General features: G+C 42.9%; 1 protein-coding gene across 4 annotated transcripts in view; it reads right to left on the bottom strand.

Annotated features, from left to right (window-relative positions):
* The window catches only part of Mipol1 (mirror-image polydactyly 1), a 298,080-nt gene extending 288,134 nt beyond the window's left edge, over window positions 1-9,946 (bottom strand). The window contains exons 1-2 of one of the 4 annotated variants that reach the window (XM_070026853.1): window positions 9,889-9,908; window positions 1,198-1,301 (exon numbers count right to left, since the gene is read on the bottom strand). In XM_070026853.1, the coding sequence (XP_069882954.1) occupies window positions 1,198-1,288 (91 nt within the window). In that variant the 5' untranslated portion in view covers window positions 1,289-1,301; window positions 9,889-9,908. Of the gene's footprint in view, window positions 1-1,197; window positions 1,302-9,888 lie in introns of those variants that run through there. The other 3 variants (XM_070026861.1, XM_070026875.1, XM_070026867.1) reach the window with 3 other exon arrangements.
* Window positions 9,947-13,834: the final 3,888 nt, after the last annotated feature.

Genomic DNA, 13,834 nt, shown 5'->3' with positions numbered 1-13,834 from the left:
GTGAAGTAAGCCAGGCCCAAAGAAACATAGGTCCCATGGTTTCCCTTATTTGCAATATCTAGTATATGTATGAGTCAAGCAGAAAAGGTCAGATAATGTGAGGTCAGGAAAATGAACCCTTAGATATGTATTTTAATGTTTTTTTCTTTCATGCATGTGTTTCTAACGCATTTATAAGATTATCTCTTTGTTGCTTTGTATGTCCCTCCCCCACAGTATAACCCCTGCTTTACTATATTTGATGTCAGTATAACTTGTGGAGGAGATGGGGAAAAACCAGTTGTTTAAGGATACAGGTGGACCTGTTGCAACAATGAGAAGTACAAGTTGTCATGTCCAAAACGAGCTTTACAACGTCGGGGGGGGGGGGGGGGGGGAAGGGGGGGGAAGGATTGGGATTGCGGGGGAGGGGGGAGGCTGGGAAGGGATGTGAAGGGTAAACAAAGGAGGAGGCTGCAATGCTTGGTAAGAAATGTACGCATTATCCTGCCCATGTAATTGTAACCCCTCTGTACAGTATGTTCACAAATAAAATTAAATTAAATAAAAAAAAAGCAACTTTAATATCTGCATGATTATAGCATCTACACAAGCAGTAACACATTGAGATAACAAAAAGCAGAATGGTGTCTAAGTGGGGCTGGGAAGGTGGCTCAGCGCATGCCTTGCATGCCAGAGGCCCTGGGTTTGATTCCTCAGCACCACATCAGCAAAAAGAAAAAAGCCGGAAGTGGCGCTGTGGCTCAAGTGGTAGAGTGCTAGCCTTGAGCTGAAGAGCTGAGGGACAGCGCCCAGGCCCAGAGTTCAGGCCCCATGACCGGACCCAAAAAAACAAACAAACAAAAGAATGGTGTCTAAGTGCCACAGGAATTCTTAAGACTGATACATCTGTTCTCAGTAGGCTACAAATATGAGCCCTCGATATATTCTGAAAGGATGGAGTAATCTCTGTCCTATGAACTTTCAGAAGGCTAGGAGTATAGTTCAATTGGTAGAGCACCTGCCTAGCAAACACAAGGCACTGAGTTCCAATCCCCAAACCCCCAACAAATGAAAACAAATACATTTAAAAGGCAACATATATTTATTATTTGTTTTCCTAAAAACACATACTTTACTTGTGCCTATAAATGTCCAAAGAATGACTGAAAGCCACATCCCTGCCACCACTCTGTAGCTGTGATCTTTGCTTTTTACCTTTTCCTCCTAGAATCCAGAAAGCATAGGACCGATCAATAACATCTCCACAAGGGAAACTACCCTTAAGGAAACAGCAGCAGTGCCTCATCCAGAACCAGAACCTGTCAGACAGCAATGACCATAACAAAGTCAGTCTTGATCAATCCTGAGATTACAGCAACAAGACCACCTGTTAATACCACTTCGGATCACAGAAAGCATCTGTGACTCTTGTGCCTAGGACTGCTTACTAATTATGCATATCTCTTTTCCTACCCTTAATTATTTCTTAACTTAAACCTAAAGCACAATATGGAGAATGAGCTGAAACAGACACATTACTTTCCTTTCCATGGCATGTTCATGCTGCTAATATCTAAATCTTCTCTTCCTTTACCATTATTTGTCTTTTTATTTGGTATCTTAGGGTGAGTGGTCCTAGAGTTGTGCTTATGGTCTAACTCTGGTTACAAAAACTGGCAAAATTTCATTTATTTATTGCTATTTTGGGGCTTGACCTCAGGGCCTGAGCACCTGCTCCTGAGCTTTTCTTTTTTTTTTTTTCTTTTTTTTTTTTTTTTTTTTGTTGGTCATGGGGCTTGAACTCTGGGCTTGGGCACTGTCCCTGGGCTCTTCAGCTCAAGGCAAGCGCTCTACCACTTGAGTTACAGTGCCACTTCCGGTTTTCTGGTGGTTTATTGGAGATAGAAGTCTCATCTTTCCTGCCGGGGCTGGCCTTGAACCATAATCCTCAAATCTCAGCCTCCTGAGTAGCTAACAGGCGTGAGCCACCAGTGCCCAGAGTTCCTGAGCTTCTTTTGCTCACTCTACTACTTGAACCACAGCACCACTTCGAGGATTTTTCTGTGTATGTGGTACTGAGGAATTGAACTCAGGGCTTTATGCATGCTAGGCAAGCACTCTACCACTAAGCCATATTCCAAGCCCAAAAGTGACAAAAATTTCTTGTTCATTCTACAGAAAATAGAAATAGAATTCAAGTCCTACACAAAAGCAATAACAACGAAGAAAAAAGAAAGTTCAAGTAAAAGCTACAAAGTAGGGAGGAAAAGAAAAATGTTATCCAGCCCAATCTTTAAAAATTACTGGTTATTTTCAGTTGTTCTAAAAACATCTCAGAAACAACAACAACAAAAAAACACTTTTTAAAATAATTATTTTTTAAAAAATAAAATAATTATTTTAAAATCTTTTGATAAGTTATTTGGAAGATTTTCAAGGGCTTAAAACTTGTATTTCTTGCTGGGCACTGGTAGCTCACGCCTGTAATCCTACCTACTCAGGAGGCTGAGATCAGAGGATCGAGGTTCAAAGCCAGCCCAAGCAGGAAAGTCCATGAAACTTATCTCCAACTAAGCACCAGAAAACCGGAAGTGGCGCTGTAGCTCAAGTGGTAGAGTGCTCCTCTTGAGCTGAAGAGCTGAGGGACTGCTCTCAGAACCAGAGTTCAAGCCCCACGATCGACAAAAAAAAAATTGTATTTCTTGGCCAGATGCTGGTGGCTCATCCCTGTAATCCTAGCTACTCAGGAGGATGAGATTTGAGGACACCATTCAAAGCCAGTCCGGGCAGGAAAGTCTGTGAGACTCTTATTTCCAGTTAACTACCAGAAAACCGGAAGTGGCACTTGGCTCAAGTGGTAGAGCACTCACCTTAAGCTGAAGAGCTTAGGGACAGCGCCCAGGCCCAGAGTTCAAGCCCCACCACCCACCAAAAAAAAAATTTGTATTTCTTGAGAACAAATACACTGTTTACATTCTCACTAGAAGTCAGGGCTGGTCAAATATATCAAATGAATTTACCAGTTCGTAGAGATTATTGATGAAAAAACAAACATATAAGCTTTGAAGACACAAATTTTAGGAATTGCCAAAATCATTATACCTTCCAGAAAATAATCCAAAATACACTAAAAGTAGAAAGAGGAGATCACTCCTTACATGCACTACCAAATATAAATGTTTTTAAAAATATTAGTGTATCTCTTTACATTATTTTATGTATTATATAAGTCATATATATCATACATAATATATGACATATATAACCTACATATATGCGTAAAATATATTTATATATTATATATATAACCAGTTTATAGAAACATTTGTTTTGGGAAGAATATTTATTTAGGTACTGTTCTTCAATTATCACTTTAAAGGTTGTTTAATAGGCCACTGGATGGCAATAACATAGGTTTTTGTTTTGAGCACTAAAAGGAACATCTCACTAAAATATTAAATGGGGCATATGTTATAGTATAGGTATATAATAGTCTTTTGATTTTTATTAAATGCTTTTTAAAATTAAAAACATAGGGCTGGGAATGTGGCTTAGTGGTAGAGTGCTTGCCTTGCATGCATGAAGCCCTGGGTTGGATTCCTCAGTACCACAAACAGAAAAAGCCAAAAGTGGCATGGTGGCTAAAGTGGTAAAGTGTAGCCTTGAGCAAAAGAAGCTCAGGGACAATACTCAAGCCCTGACTTCAAGCTCTAGGACTGGCAGAAAACAAAAAAATATTTTTGGGGAAAATATTTTTTAAAAACTCAGTTAAGAGAATACTTTTTCTCATTTTAAAGGTATATTTACAAGTAGACCATGAGTTTCCAGAACCAAAAAATTAGTAGTAAGTGATTAAATAGTTTTAAATGTAATTGTAATCTCATACACTTAACAAATAAAGACATTTAAAATGTGAAGGCACTTATTTTAAAACAAGATAAAAATTAATAATCTTCATCAAATAAGGACAATAGAAATTAAGATGTTGAATTTACAGTTTCTTACTAGTAAAGCATCATTAAAAACCCTGACAGCACATTTTTGAAGTTCCTAAGCTGCAGTTCATCTACCCAAATGAGTTAGAATAATCTTGCCCACTGTGCCAGCTCATGCCACTGAATACAATATTCTACTTTGGGATATTATAAGCTATAATACACAATATCTGCCACTCTCGTGCTGGCAATAAGCTGTTTGACATAAATTAAAGAAGGGGGCTTCAATTTACATTAGTTAAGTGACAAGGAAGTATTAAGATACAAATTAGTTTCAAGAAACATTTTTTAATGTGTTATACTTCAGAAAATAGTTGACTAAAAAAGATGAATTAAAATGTTTAAATTTTGTTTAGGCTATGTACATTGAGACAATACAAAGTAGCATTTCAGCATAGCTCTGAATTTAAATAATACCTTCAAAATATTATCATTCAAATTCTATTCAAGAAAGTAACGTAAAATTTTTTCCAACTGTGTGATACTTACACTTTTATAACCTGTGCCTTATGTAAAATGCCCTTTCTTTCTTTTCTTTCTTTCTCCCTCTCGCTTTCTCTCTCTCTTTCTTTCTTTCTTTTGTTGGTCATGGGGCTTGAACTCTGGGCCTGGGCACTGTCCCTGAGCTCTTTAGCTCAAGGCAAGCACTCTACCACTGAGCCACCTTCCCAGGTCTAATCAAAACTATTAAGGGGGCTGGGAAGGTGGCTCAGTGGTAGAGCGCTTGCTTTGAATGCCTGAGGCCCTGGGTTCGATTCCTCAGCATCACATAAGCAAAAAGAAAAAAGCCAGAAGTGGCACTGTGGCTCAAGGCTCAAGTGGTAGAACACTAGCCTTGAGCTGAAGAGCTGAGGGAAAGCGCCCAGGCCCAGAGTTCAGGCCCCACGACCAGAAATTTAAAAAAAAAAAAAAAAAAAAACTATTAAGAATTTGATTCCAGTGCCCTACATCTTGTATATATATATTTTTCTAATTTGAGGAGGGGAAGGGAAATAACAAAATGCTGAAATAAGGATACAAGTTGACCCATTGTAACAATGAGATGTGCAAGTCACTATGTTGAAAATGAACTTTACAACTCTGGGTAGGAGGAGGAGTTGGGGAGGTGAGGAGGGAAGGAATGGTAGGGGAAAAACAAAGGAGGGGGTAACAATGGTTGGTAGGAAATGTACTCATTACTCATGTAACTGTAACCCCTCTATTTATATATTTTTTTTAAATATTCAGAGTAGCTATGGGGCTGGAAATGTGGCTTAGTGGTAGAGTGCTTGCCTATCATACATGAAGCCCAGGGTTCAATTCCTCAGTACCATATAAACAGAAAAAGCCAGAAGTAGTGCTGTGGCTCAAGTGGTAGAGTGTTAGCCTACAGCAAAATAAGTTCAGGGAGAGTGGCCAGGTCCTGAGTTCAAGCCCCAGGACTGGCAAAAAAAAAAGAAAAAGAAAAAAAGAAAAGAAAGACAGATAGAAATTAAAGTTAGTAATACAAAGAATATTGCTCAAACTATAAAGTGCATTGAAGGGTTTAATTTGTTATCCAGACATAAGTAATTGTAGTGCTCAATGTATATATATGAAAATGGAACTGGGCAAATTGAGCGAAAGGGGAATGGGTTGAGAAACTCGAGAATGATGAGAGAGGTAACAATGATCAAGACAGATTTTACTCACAAGCTGACATGTTGAACTGAAAGTCTTTTGTACAACTAAAGATAATATAAATAAATAGATACTTCAGGTAAAAACTGACAAAAGAAGTAACCACAGTTGGAAAGTACATGAGGAGAAAAATACCCAAAAAAATCACTTGCTATAAAAACTGAAAGCCAGGCACTGGTGGACCATGCTATAATCCTTGCTACTTAGGAAGCTGAAATCTGAGGATAGTGGCTAGAAGCCAGCCTAGGAAAAAAAGTCTATGAGATTCTTATCTCAAATTAATTAACACACACACACACACACACACACACACACACACACACACACACACACACACACACACACACACACACACACAAACACACACACACACACACACACACACACACACCATAAATAAATAATACTCTTCAGTGATTAAGACCAAACTTTAACTAGGCTCTTCTGAATTCTCCAATCAACTGGGCCTCAACTTTTGGGCATCTGTTTGAATAAGAAACACACACACACACACACACACACACACACACACACACACACACACACACACCATAAATAAATAATACTCTTCAGTGATTAAGAGCAAACTTTAACTAGGCTCTTCTGAATTCTCCAATCAACTGGGCCTCAACTTTTGGGCATCTGTTTGAATAAGAAACACACACACACACACACACACACACACACACACACACACACCATACACACACACACACACACACACACACACACACACACACCATAAATAAATAATACTCTTCAGTGATTAAGAGCAAACTTTAACTAGGCTCTTCTGAATTCTCCAATCAACTGGGCCTCAACTTTTGGGCATCTGTTTGAATAAGAACCATACTAAATCCATTTAGAGACAATCATCTTCAGTATAATGACCATCTTGATCTACCAACAGAAAGAATTCTTTCCAGTGTACTTAACCATGATGCTCTCCTTATCTGATGCTATTCCCATTCACTGAGCTCCTTGTCCCTCACTACAATCTCACTTGTCCTTGCTCTATTTGGAATTGAGCCTCTTCTGTAGTTGGATTTCTCTTTTCCTATTGCAACAGTTCTGACCAAACTATGTGACCAGTCCAGTTGGCTTTAACAGCTACACTTTGAATCTAAAAATGTTCCATGATGGATCATGTGTTAAGGGCTTGATTGCCAAAGGATACGCTTTTTAGAGGTGATTGGCTCATGAGAGCTCTAACTTAATCAGTGGCTTAATTTATTGATAACTGAGTAGTCTATTAAGGGATCAGGCCTAGTTGAAGGAAGTGAGTCACTGGGATCATGCCTTTGAAGGGTCTATGTTGTCTCTATACCCTTTTTTTTTCATTCACTCTGCTTCCCAGAAACCCTAAGGTAAGTAACTGTACTCTTTCACATGTCCCTGACACTGTTCTTTTCTTAACTTCAGGCTCATAGCAATGGAGGCAGCAGGTCACGGGCTGAACATGAGCCAAAATAAACTTTTCTTCCTTTAAGATGGTTTTCTCAGATATTTGGCCACAGTTACTAAAACAAAAACAAAAAAAAACACAAACAAATAATCTTAAAAGGTAACTGACATTTAGAGAAAAGTACATCATGATAGGAGAATAAACTATTTTTTTTTCAAGCACACACATCACACTTATGAAAACATACTTTATTCGGGTCCATCAAACAGATCTCAAAATATTCATAAAAAAATTGAAACAAGAGTCAGACATACTAGTATAAGCCTATAAACCAAGTTACTAGGAGATGGGAACTTGTAGGATGTTGATTTGAGGACAGCCCAGGCCAAAAGTACACGCACACAAAGAAAGAAGAGAAAGAGAGAGACAGAGACAGAGACAGAGACAGAGACAGAGACAGAGGAAGGAAGGTAGGAAGGAAGGAAGGAAGGAAGGAAGGAAGGAAGGAAGGAAGGAAGGAAGGAAGGAAGGAAGGAAAGGAGAGAGGAAGAGAGGGAGGGAGGGAGAGAGGAAGGGAGGGAGAGAGAAAAGGAGGGAGAGAGGAAGGGATGGAGAGAGAGGAAGAGAAAGGGAAAAGAAAAACTAGAGCAAAAAAGGGCAGAGGCAGAGGTATGGCTCAAGTAGAACACCTGCCTGACAAGTGCAAAGGCACTGAGTTCAAACATCAATACCAACAAAAGAAGGTAACAGGGCTGGGGATATGGCTTAGTGGTAGAGTGCTTGCTTAGCATGTATGAAGCCCTAGGTTCAATTCCTCAGTACCTCATAAACAGAAAAAAAGCCAGAAATGGTGATGGGGCTCTCGTGGTAGAGTGACAGCCTCGAGCATAAGAAGCTTACAGACGGGGCTGGGAAGGTGGCTCAGTGGTAGAGCGCTTGCCTTGCATGCCTGAGGCCCTGGGTTCAATTCCTCAGCACCACATAAGAAAAAAGAAAAAAGCCGGAAGTGGCGCTGTGGCTCAAGTGGTAGGGCACTAGCCTTGAGCTGAAGAGCTGAGGTACAGTGCTCAGGCCCAGAGTTCAGGCTCCACAACTGGACCAAAAATAAATAAATAAATAAAATAAAATAAAATGCTCATAGAACACTGGTATGAGACAAGAAAAACTGAGTGCATGAGAAAGATCTACTGCTTCACTTCTTATATAAACCAGGAAATACAATATTGAACTAAACCCAGACACAAAAGCGTGTTTATTGCATGATTTTTAAAACATAATGTCAATAATAAGTGAAACTCATTAATAAGGCTGGCTGAAATAAAGGTTACCATTAGAAAGGGTTTATCTACAAAGCCAGGCTTCTAGGATACAAATACTATAATGTTCTTTGTTGATGCAGGTACAAGCAAACACATAGTACACATATGTGGTGAAAATTCATTGAGTTGTAAAATGATCCAGTTATGTTTTTGTATCTCTATTAAACATAAAATTAACACACCATAGGCTAGAATGTGGTTGAGTGGTAGAAAGCACCCATGGGGCTGGGAAGGTGGCTCAGTGGTAGAGTGCTTGTCTTGCATGCATGAGGCCCTGGATTCGATTCCTCAGCACCACATAAGCAGAAAAAGCTGGAAGTGGCGCTTTGGCTCAAGTGGTAGAGCGCTAGCCTTGAGCTGAAGAGCTGAGGGACAGTGCTCAGGCCCAGCGTTCAGGCCCCATGACTGACAACAACAAAAAAAAAGAAAGAAAGAAAGAAAGAAAGCAGAAGCCCTGGGTTCAATTCCTCAGTATAACATAAACAGAAAAGCTGGAAGTGGCGCTGTGGCTCAAGTGGTAAGAGTGCTAGCCTTGAGCAAAAGAAGTTCAAGGACAGTGCCCAATCCCTAAGTTCGAGCCCCAGGACTGGCAAATGAACAAGCAAGCAAACAATAAAGTTAACGCACTATAAATGTTGCCTTCTTGCTCATAACTGAAGAAAGATTATCTACATCTCCTATTCATTTTGTGCTTTGGCATCCTTATTTCTCTTCAAATGAAATAACTTACACTCTACTACTTCACCCAGAAGAGTCAGCTTCGTTTTAATTAACTTATTAGTATAAGATCACATAGGATATTCTAGGCTATGCTTATGTGACTGTCACGTTAGCTGTATTCCAAGTCACGAAACACAACTGTATAAAGCTGAAACTTGGGCCAAGCTCTAGGCCAGACGGAAACACTCCTTGAGACGTCTTGTCTGGCGCTTCAAAAGCTCTCAGGAGCTTTCAGGAAGCCCCACCACTCGGCTACCTAGCGTTTATTCCTTCCATCCACAGAGGCATGGAGTACTTCTCCAACTATTGAACAGTGTCACCTTCCAGTCGGAGAAGCGTGGGCCCCGGGGCCCGCAAGAACTCGGCCGTGTCCTTCTCCAGGAAGCCTTCCGGCTCACTCACCCTGATAACCAACTCAGGGCAGTGCCGAGCGTCGGTGTCCGTCCAGAGCTCCGAGGGGATCAGACGAGGAGCCGGGACCCGACACTCACACTGGCTGGCGTGTCCAACACCATCATCCTACCCTTCTGCAGCAACGTTCAGTTGCTCAACTTCTAACAGCCAACAGGAAACGCTGCCCACAAAGAGTTGGTCCCTGAGGGCACCCCGACGCCGACCTCCGGGAGTGTCCCCTCGCTGCTGGCCGCGGGGGGTGGGGGGGTAGACTCTGCGCCCCTCACCCCCGACCACCCCCACACACACACCGCCCGGGTTCTCCAAGGAGGCTGCAGGCCGCAACTTTCAAAGCTCTTTAATACCCGTCCAGAACCTTCGCTAGCCAGGTAACCCTCCCGGCCCACCAGTTTACCTGAGAGGAGGTGCGCCCGGAGCCGCCTGGAGAACCAACTCGGGACGCTCGCCCCGTTTGCCCCGCCTGAGGCGTCGCCACCGCGTCAGCCAATCGACGCGCGCAGAGCCTACGCCCGTATGCAGCGCTCCCCCACCACGCGGACTGGAGGGGCGGGGATCCGGTGAGATTGACAGGTGAAGTTCGCCACACTCAGCGGGCGCGAACCCAGGGGGGAGACGGAGCGCACTGGGCATGCGCGTTTCGCGCGTCGCTCGCTGCGGGGCGGGGTCTCAGGGAGCGGGAGTACTTGGAAGAGTCTCGGAGGAGCTAGAAGGAGAAACGGTGGAGTGGTTGTTTTGTGCTCTGCGGGGCCTGGTGCGTTCCAGGAGAACACAATCTTGTTGGGATAAACCCTGTCTGGTTAGAGGAGGGAAAACGTGTGACTGAAAACACATCTTGCGGGCCCATTCTTCACGAGACTTGGTGGAGGTGTGGTTGCCTTTTTGTGGGGGGCGGTCTGAGGTGAGACGCCCGGGAGAGGCCTGTCACCCGGCCAGGGAGGGAGTGAGGGCCTGCAGGTGAGCCAAGGACATTCCAAACTACGTCGGAGCTGCACACTGGACGACCAGGGAAGACAGCTAGGTGTGCTGGGAAGGTGGCTCAGAGGTAGAGCGCTTCCCTGGCATGCATGAGGCCCTGAGTTCGATCCCCCAGCACCACATAAGCAAAAAAAGAAAAAAGCCGAAGTGGCGCTGTGGCTCAAGTGGTAGAGTGCTAGCCTTGAGCTGAAGAGCTGAGGGACAGCGCCCAGGCCCAGAGTTCAGGCCCCATGACTGGACCCTCCCCCCAAAAAAAAGTTTATAATAGGGCTGGGAAGGTGGCTCAGTGGTAGAGCACTTGCCTTGCATGCATGAGGCCCTGGGTTCGATTCCTCAGCACCACATAAACAAAAAGAAGAAAGCCAGAAGTGGCACTGTGGCTCAAGTGGTAGAGCACTAGCCTTGAGCTGAAGAGCTGAGGGACAGTGCCCAGGCCCAGAGTTCAGGCCCCACGACCAGACCCCTCCCCCCCAAAAAAAGTTTATAATATAGTTTATAAAATAGTTTATGGTTTATGAAATAGTTTATATAATATAGTTATATAAAATAAGTTTATAATAACTTTATTGTTATTTGTGGGGTAATGAATGGGTAAACCCATTCAAAGGGTTGGTTACAGTTCCAGCCTTATTCAGGGTTGAATAAGATATTTATGGATTATTATTATATATTTGTGTATATTTACATATATGAGATGAGCCAGATCTGTAAGTCACCCAGTATTTGGAAGGCTGAGGGAGAAGGATCATAAATTCTAAGCCAGCCTGTATTACATAGCAAGATCTCTCAAAAACTAATCACATGGGGCTGGGAAGGTGGCTCAGTGGTAGAGTGCTTGCCTTGCATGCCTGAGGTCCTGGGTTCGATTCCTCAGCATCACATAAAACAAAAAAGAAAAAAGTGGTGCTGTGGCTTAAGTGGTACAGCGCTAGCCTTGAGCTGAAGAGCTGAGGGACAGTGCCCAGGCCCAGAGTTTAGGCCCCACGACTGGACCACCCCCCCCCAAAAAAAAAAAACTACACACATTGCCAGGCACTAATGGTTCACTTTTATAATCCTATCTACTCAGGAGACTGAGGTTTGAGGATTACAGTTTAAAGCCAGCCAAGGCAGGAAAGTCCTGACTCTTGTCTCCTTTTGACCACCAAAAATCTGGAAGTGGAGCTGTGGCTCAAGTGGTTGAGCAAAAAGTTCAGGACTCACTAAACACTAGGCTGAAAATGAACTATAGAACTTGTGGGTGGAAATCGGAGGGAAAAACTGGGAGAGAGGGAAGAGGTGACAGTTTACAAAAAGAAATGTACTGTTTACCTGTCACATGTAACTAACCTCTCTATATCACCTTTATAATAACAAAAAAATTAAGCTCAGGACCATCACAACAGCAACAACAATAACAAATTATATATAGGCACATAAATATACATATTATATATAGGTATATTATATATAAGCTTTTTTAAAAACTACAATGTCATAAACATAATATACATTCTATATAATTATATATGTATTCTATATACCACAAACTGACAAATTATACTACATTTTAGTATGTATATATGTATGCATCATATGGAAGTTTATAAAACACCTCTTTTCATCATGACAATATAGTCATATGTCATATAGTTTGTTAGAGTAGACACACCTACTCTACAAGGGCCTCTACAGTCAGGAAAAAAGGCTTTTAAAAATGCTTGAGGTAAGGGGCTGGGAAGGTGGCTCAGTGGTAGAGCGCTTGCCTTGCAAGCCTGAGGCCCTGGGTTCGATTCCTCAACACCACATAAAGAAAAAAGAAAAAAGCCAGTAGTGGAGCTGTGGCTCTAGCCTTGAGCTGAAGAGCTGAGGGACAGCGCCCAGGCCCAGAGTTCAGGCCCCACGACCAGACCCCCCCCCAAAAAAAAATGCTTGAGGTAGGGACTGGGAAGGTGGCTCAGTGGTAGAGTGCTTGCCTTGCATGCCTGAAGCCCTGGGTTCAATTCCCCAGCACCACATAAGCAAAAAGAAAAAGTGGCACTGTGGCTCAAGTGGTAAGCCCTAGCCTTGAGCTGAAGAGCTGAGGGACAGTGCCCAGGCCCAGAGTTCAGGCCCCACGACTGGACCCCTCCCCAAAAAAATGCTTGAGGGTAAAGGATGGTAGGGGGGAAAACAAAGGAGGAGGCAACAATGCTTGATAAGAAATATATACCTTAGGGGCTGGGAAGGTGGCTCAGTGGTAGAGCCCTTGCCTTGCATGCTCCAGGCCCTGGGTTCGATTCCTCAGCACCACATAAGCAAAAAGAAAAAAGCCAGAAGTGGCGCTGTGGCTCAAGTAGTAGAGCGCTAGCCTTGAGCTGAAGAGCTGAGGGACAGTGCCCAGGCCCAGAGTTCAGGCCTCATGGCCGGACCCAAAAAAAAAAAAAAAAAGAAATATATACCTTGCTCATGTAAGTGTAACGCCTATGTAAAGTATTTTCACAATAAAAAACTGATTTGAAAAAATGCTTGAGGTAGCCAGACACTGGTGGCTCACATCTGTAATCCTAGCTACTGAGGAGGCTGAGATTTTTTTGGGGGGGGTCTGGTCATGGGGTTTGAACTCATGGCCTGGGCACTGTCCCTCAGCTCTTCAGCTCAAGGCTAGCGCTCTACCACTTGAGACACAGCACCACTTCTGGCTTTTTTCTTTTTGCTTATGTGGTGCTGAGGAATTGAACCCAGGGCCTAAGTCATACAAGGCAAGCGCTCTACCACTGAGCTACCTTCCCAGCTCCTAGTATGTTATTTTCTTGTTTTTGTTTTGTTTTGTTTTTTGGTCCAGTCGTGGGGCCTGAACTCTGGGCCTGGGAGCTGTCCCTCAGCTCTTCAGCTCAAGGCTAGCACTCTACCACTTGAGCCACAGCACCACTTCCGGCTTTTTTCTTTATGTGGTGCTGAGTAATTGAACCCAGGGCCTCAGGTATGCAAGGCAAGCACTCTACCACTGAGCCACCTTCCCAGCCCTAGTATGTTATTTTCTGTGAGTAAAGATGCCTCACTTTTTAAAGCCCATTTTCTGAGTTTTTTAGGGTACAGACCCCATGTTTTCTTTCTGTAACCTATTTTTTCCTACTTTTTTGCATAAGAAATTTGTTCAAACAATCCTATTTTCCTTCCAGCCTATCTGAGGCTACGTAGTGCTTTTCTGATAAGTTTTTCTTTTTTTTTTTTCTTTTTTTTTTTTTTTTGGGTCCAGTCATGGGCCTGAACTCTGGGCTTGGGCGCTGTCCCTCAGCTCTTCAGCTCAAGGCTGGCGCTCTACCACTTGAGCCACAGCACCACTTCTGGCTTTTTTTTCTACTTATGTGGTGCTGAGGAATCGAACCCAGGGCCTCATGCATGCA

Source organism: Dipodomys merriami, unplaced genomic scaffold (genome assembly GCF_024711535.1).
Source record: "Dipodomys merriami isolate MVZ:Mamm:240054 unplaced genomic scaffold, mDipMer1.0.p SCAF_1, whole genome shotgun sequence".
In the NCBI taxonomy this organism is placed as follows: Eukaryota; Metazoa; Chordata; class Mammalia; order Rodentia; family Heteromyidae; genus Dipodomys; species Dipodomys merriami.
This window is presented reverse-complemented; position numbering and strand designations above follow the sequence as displayed.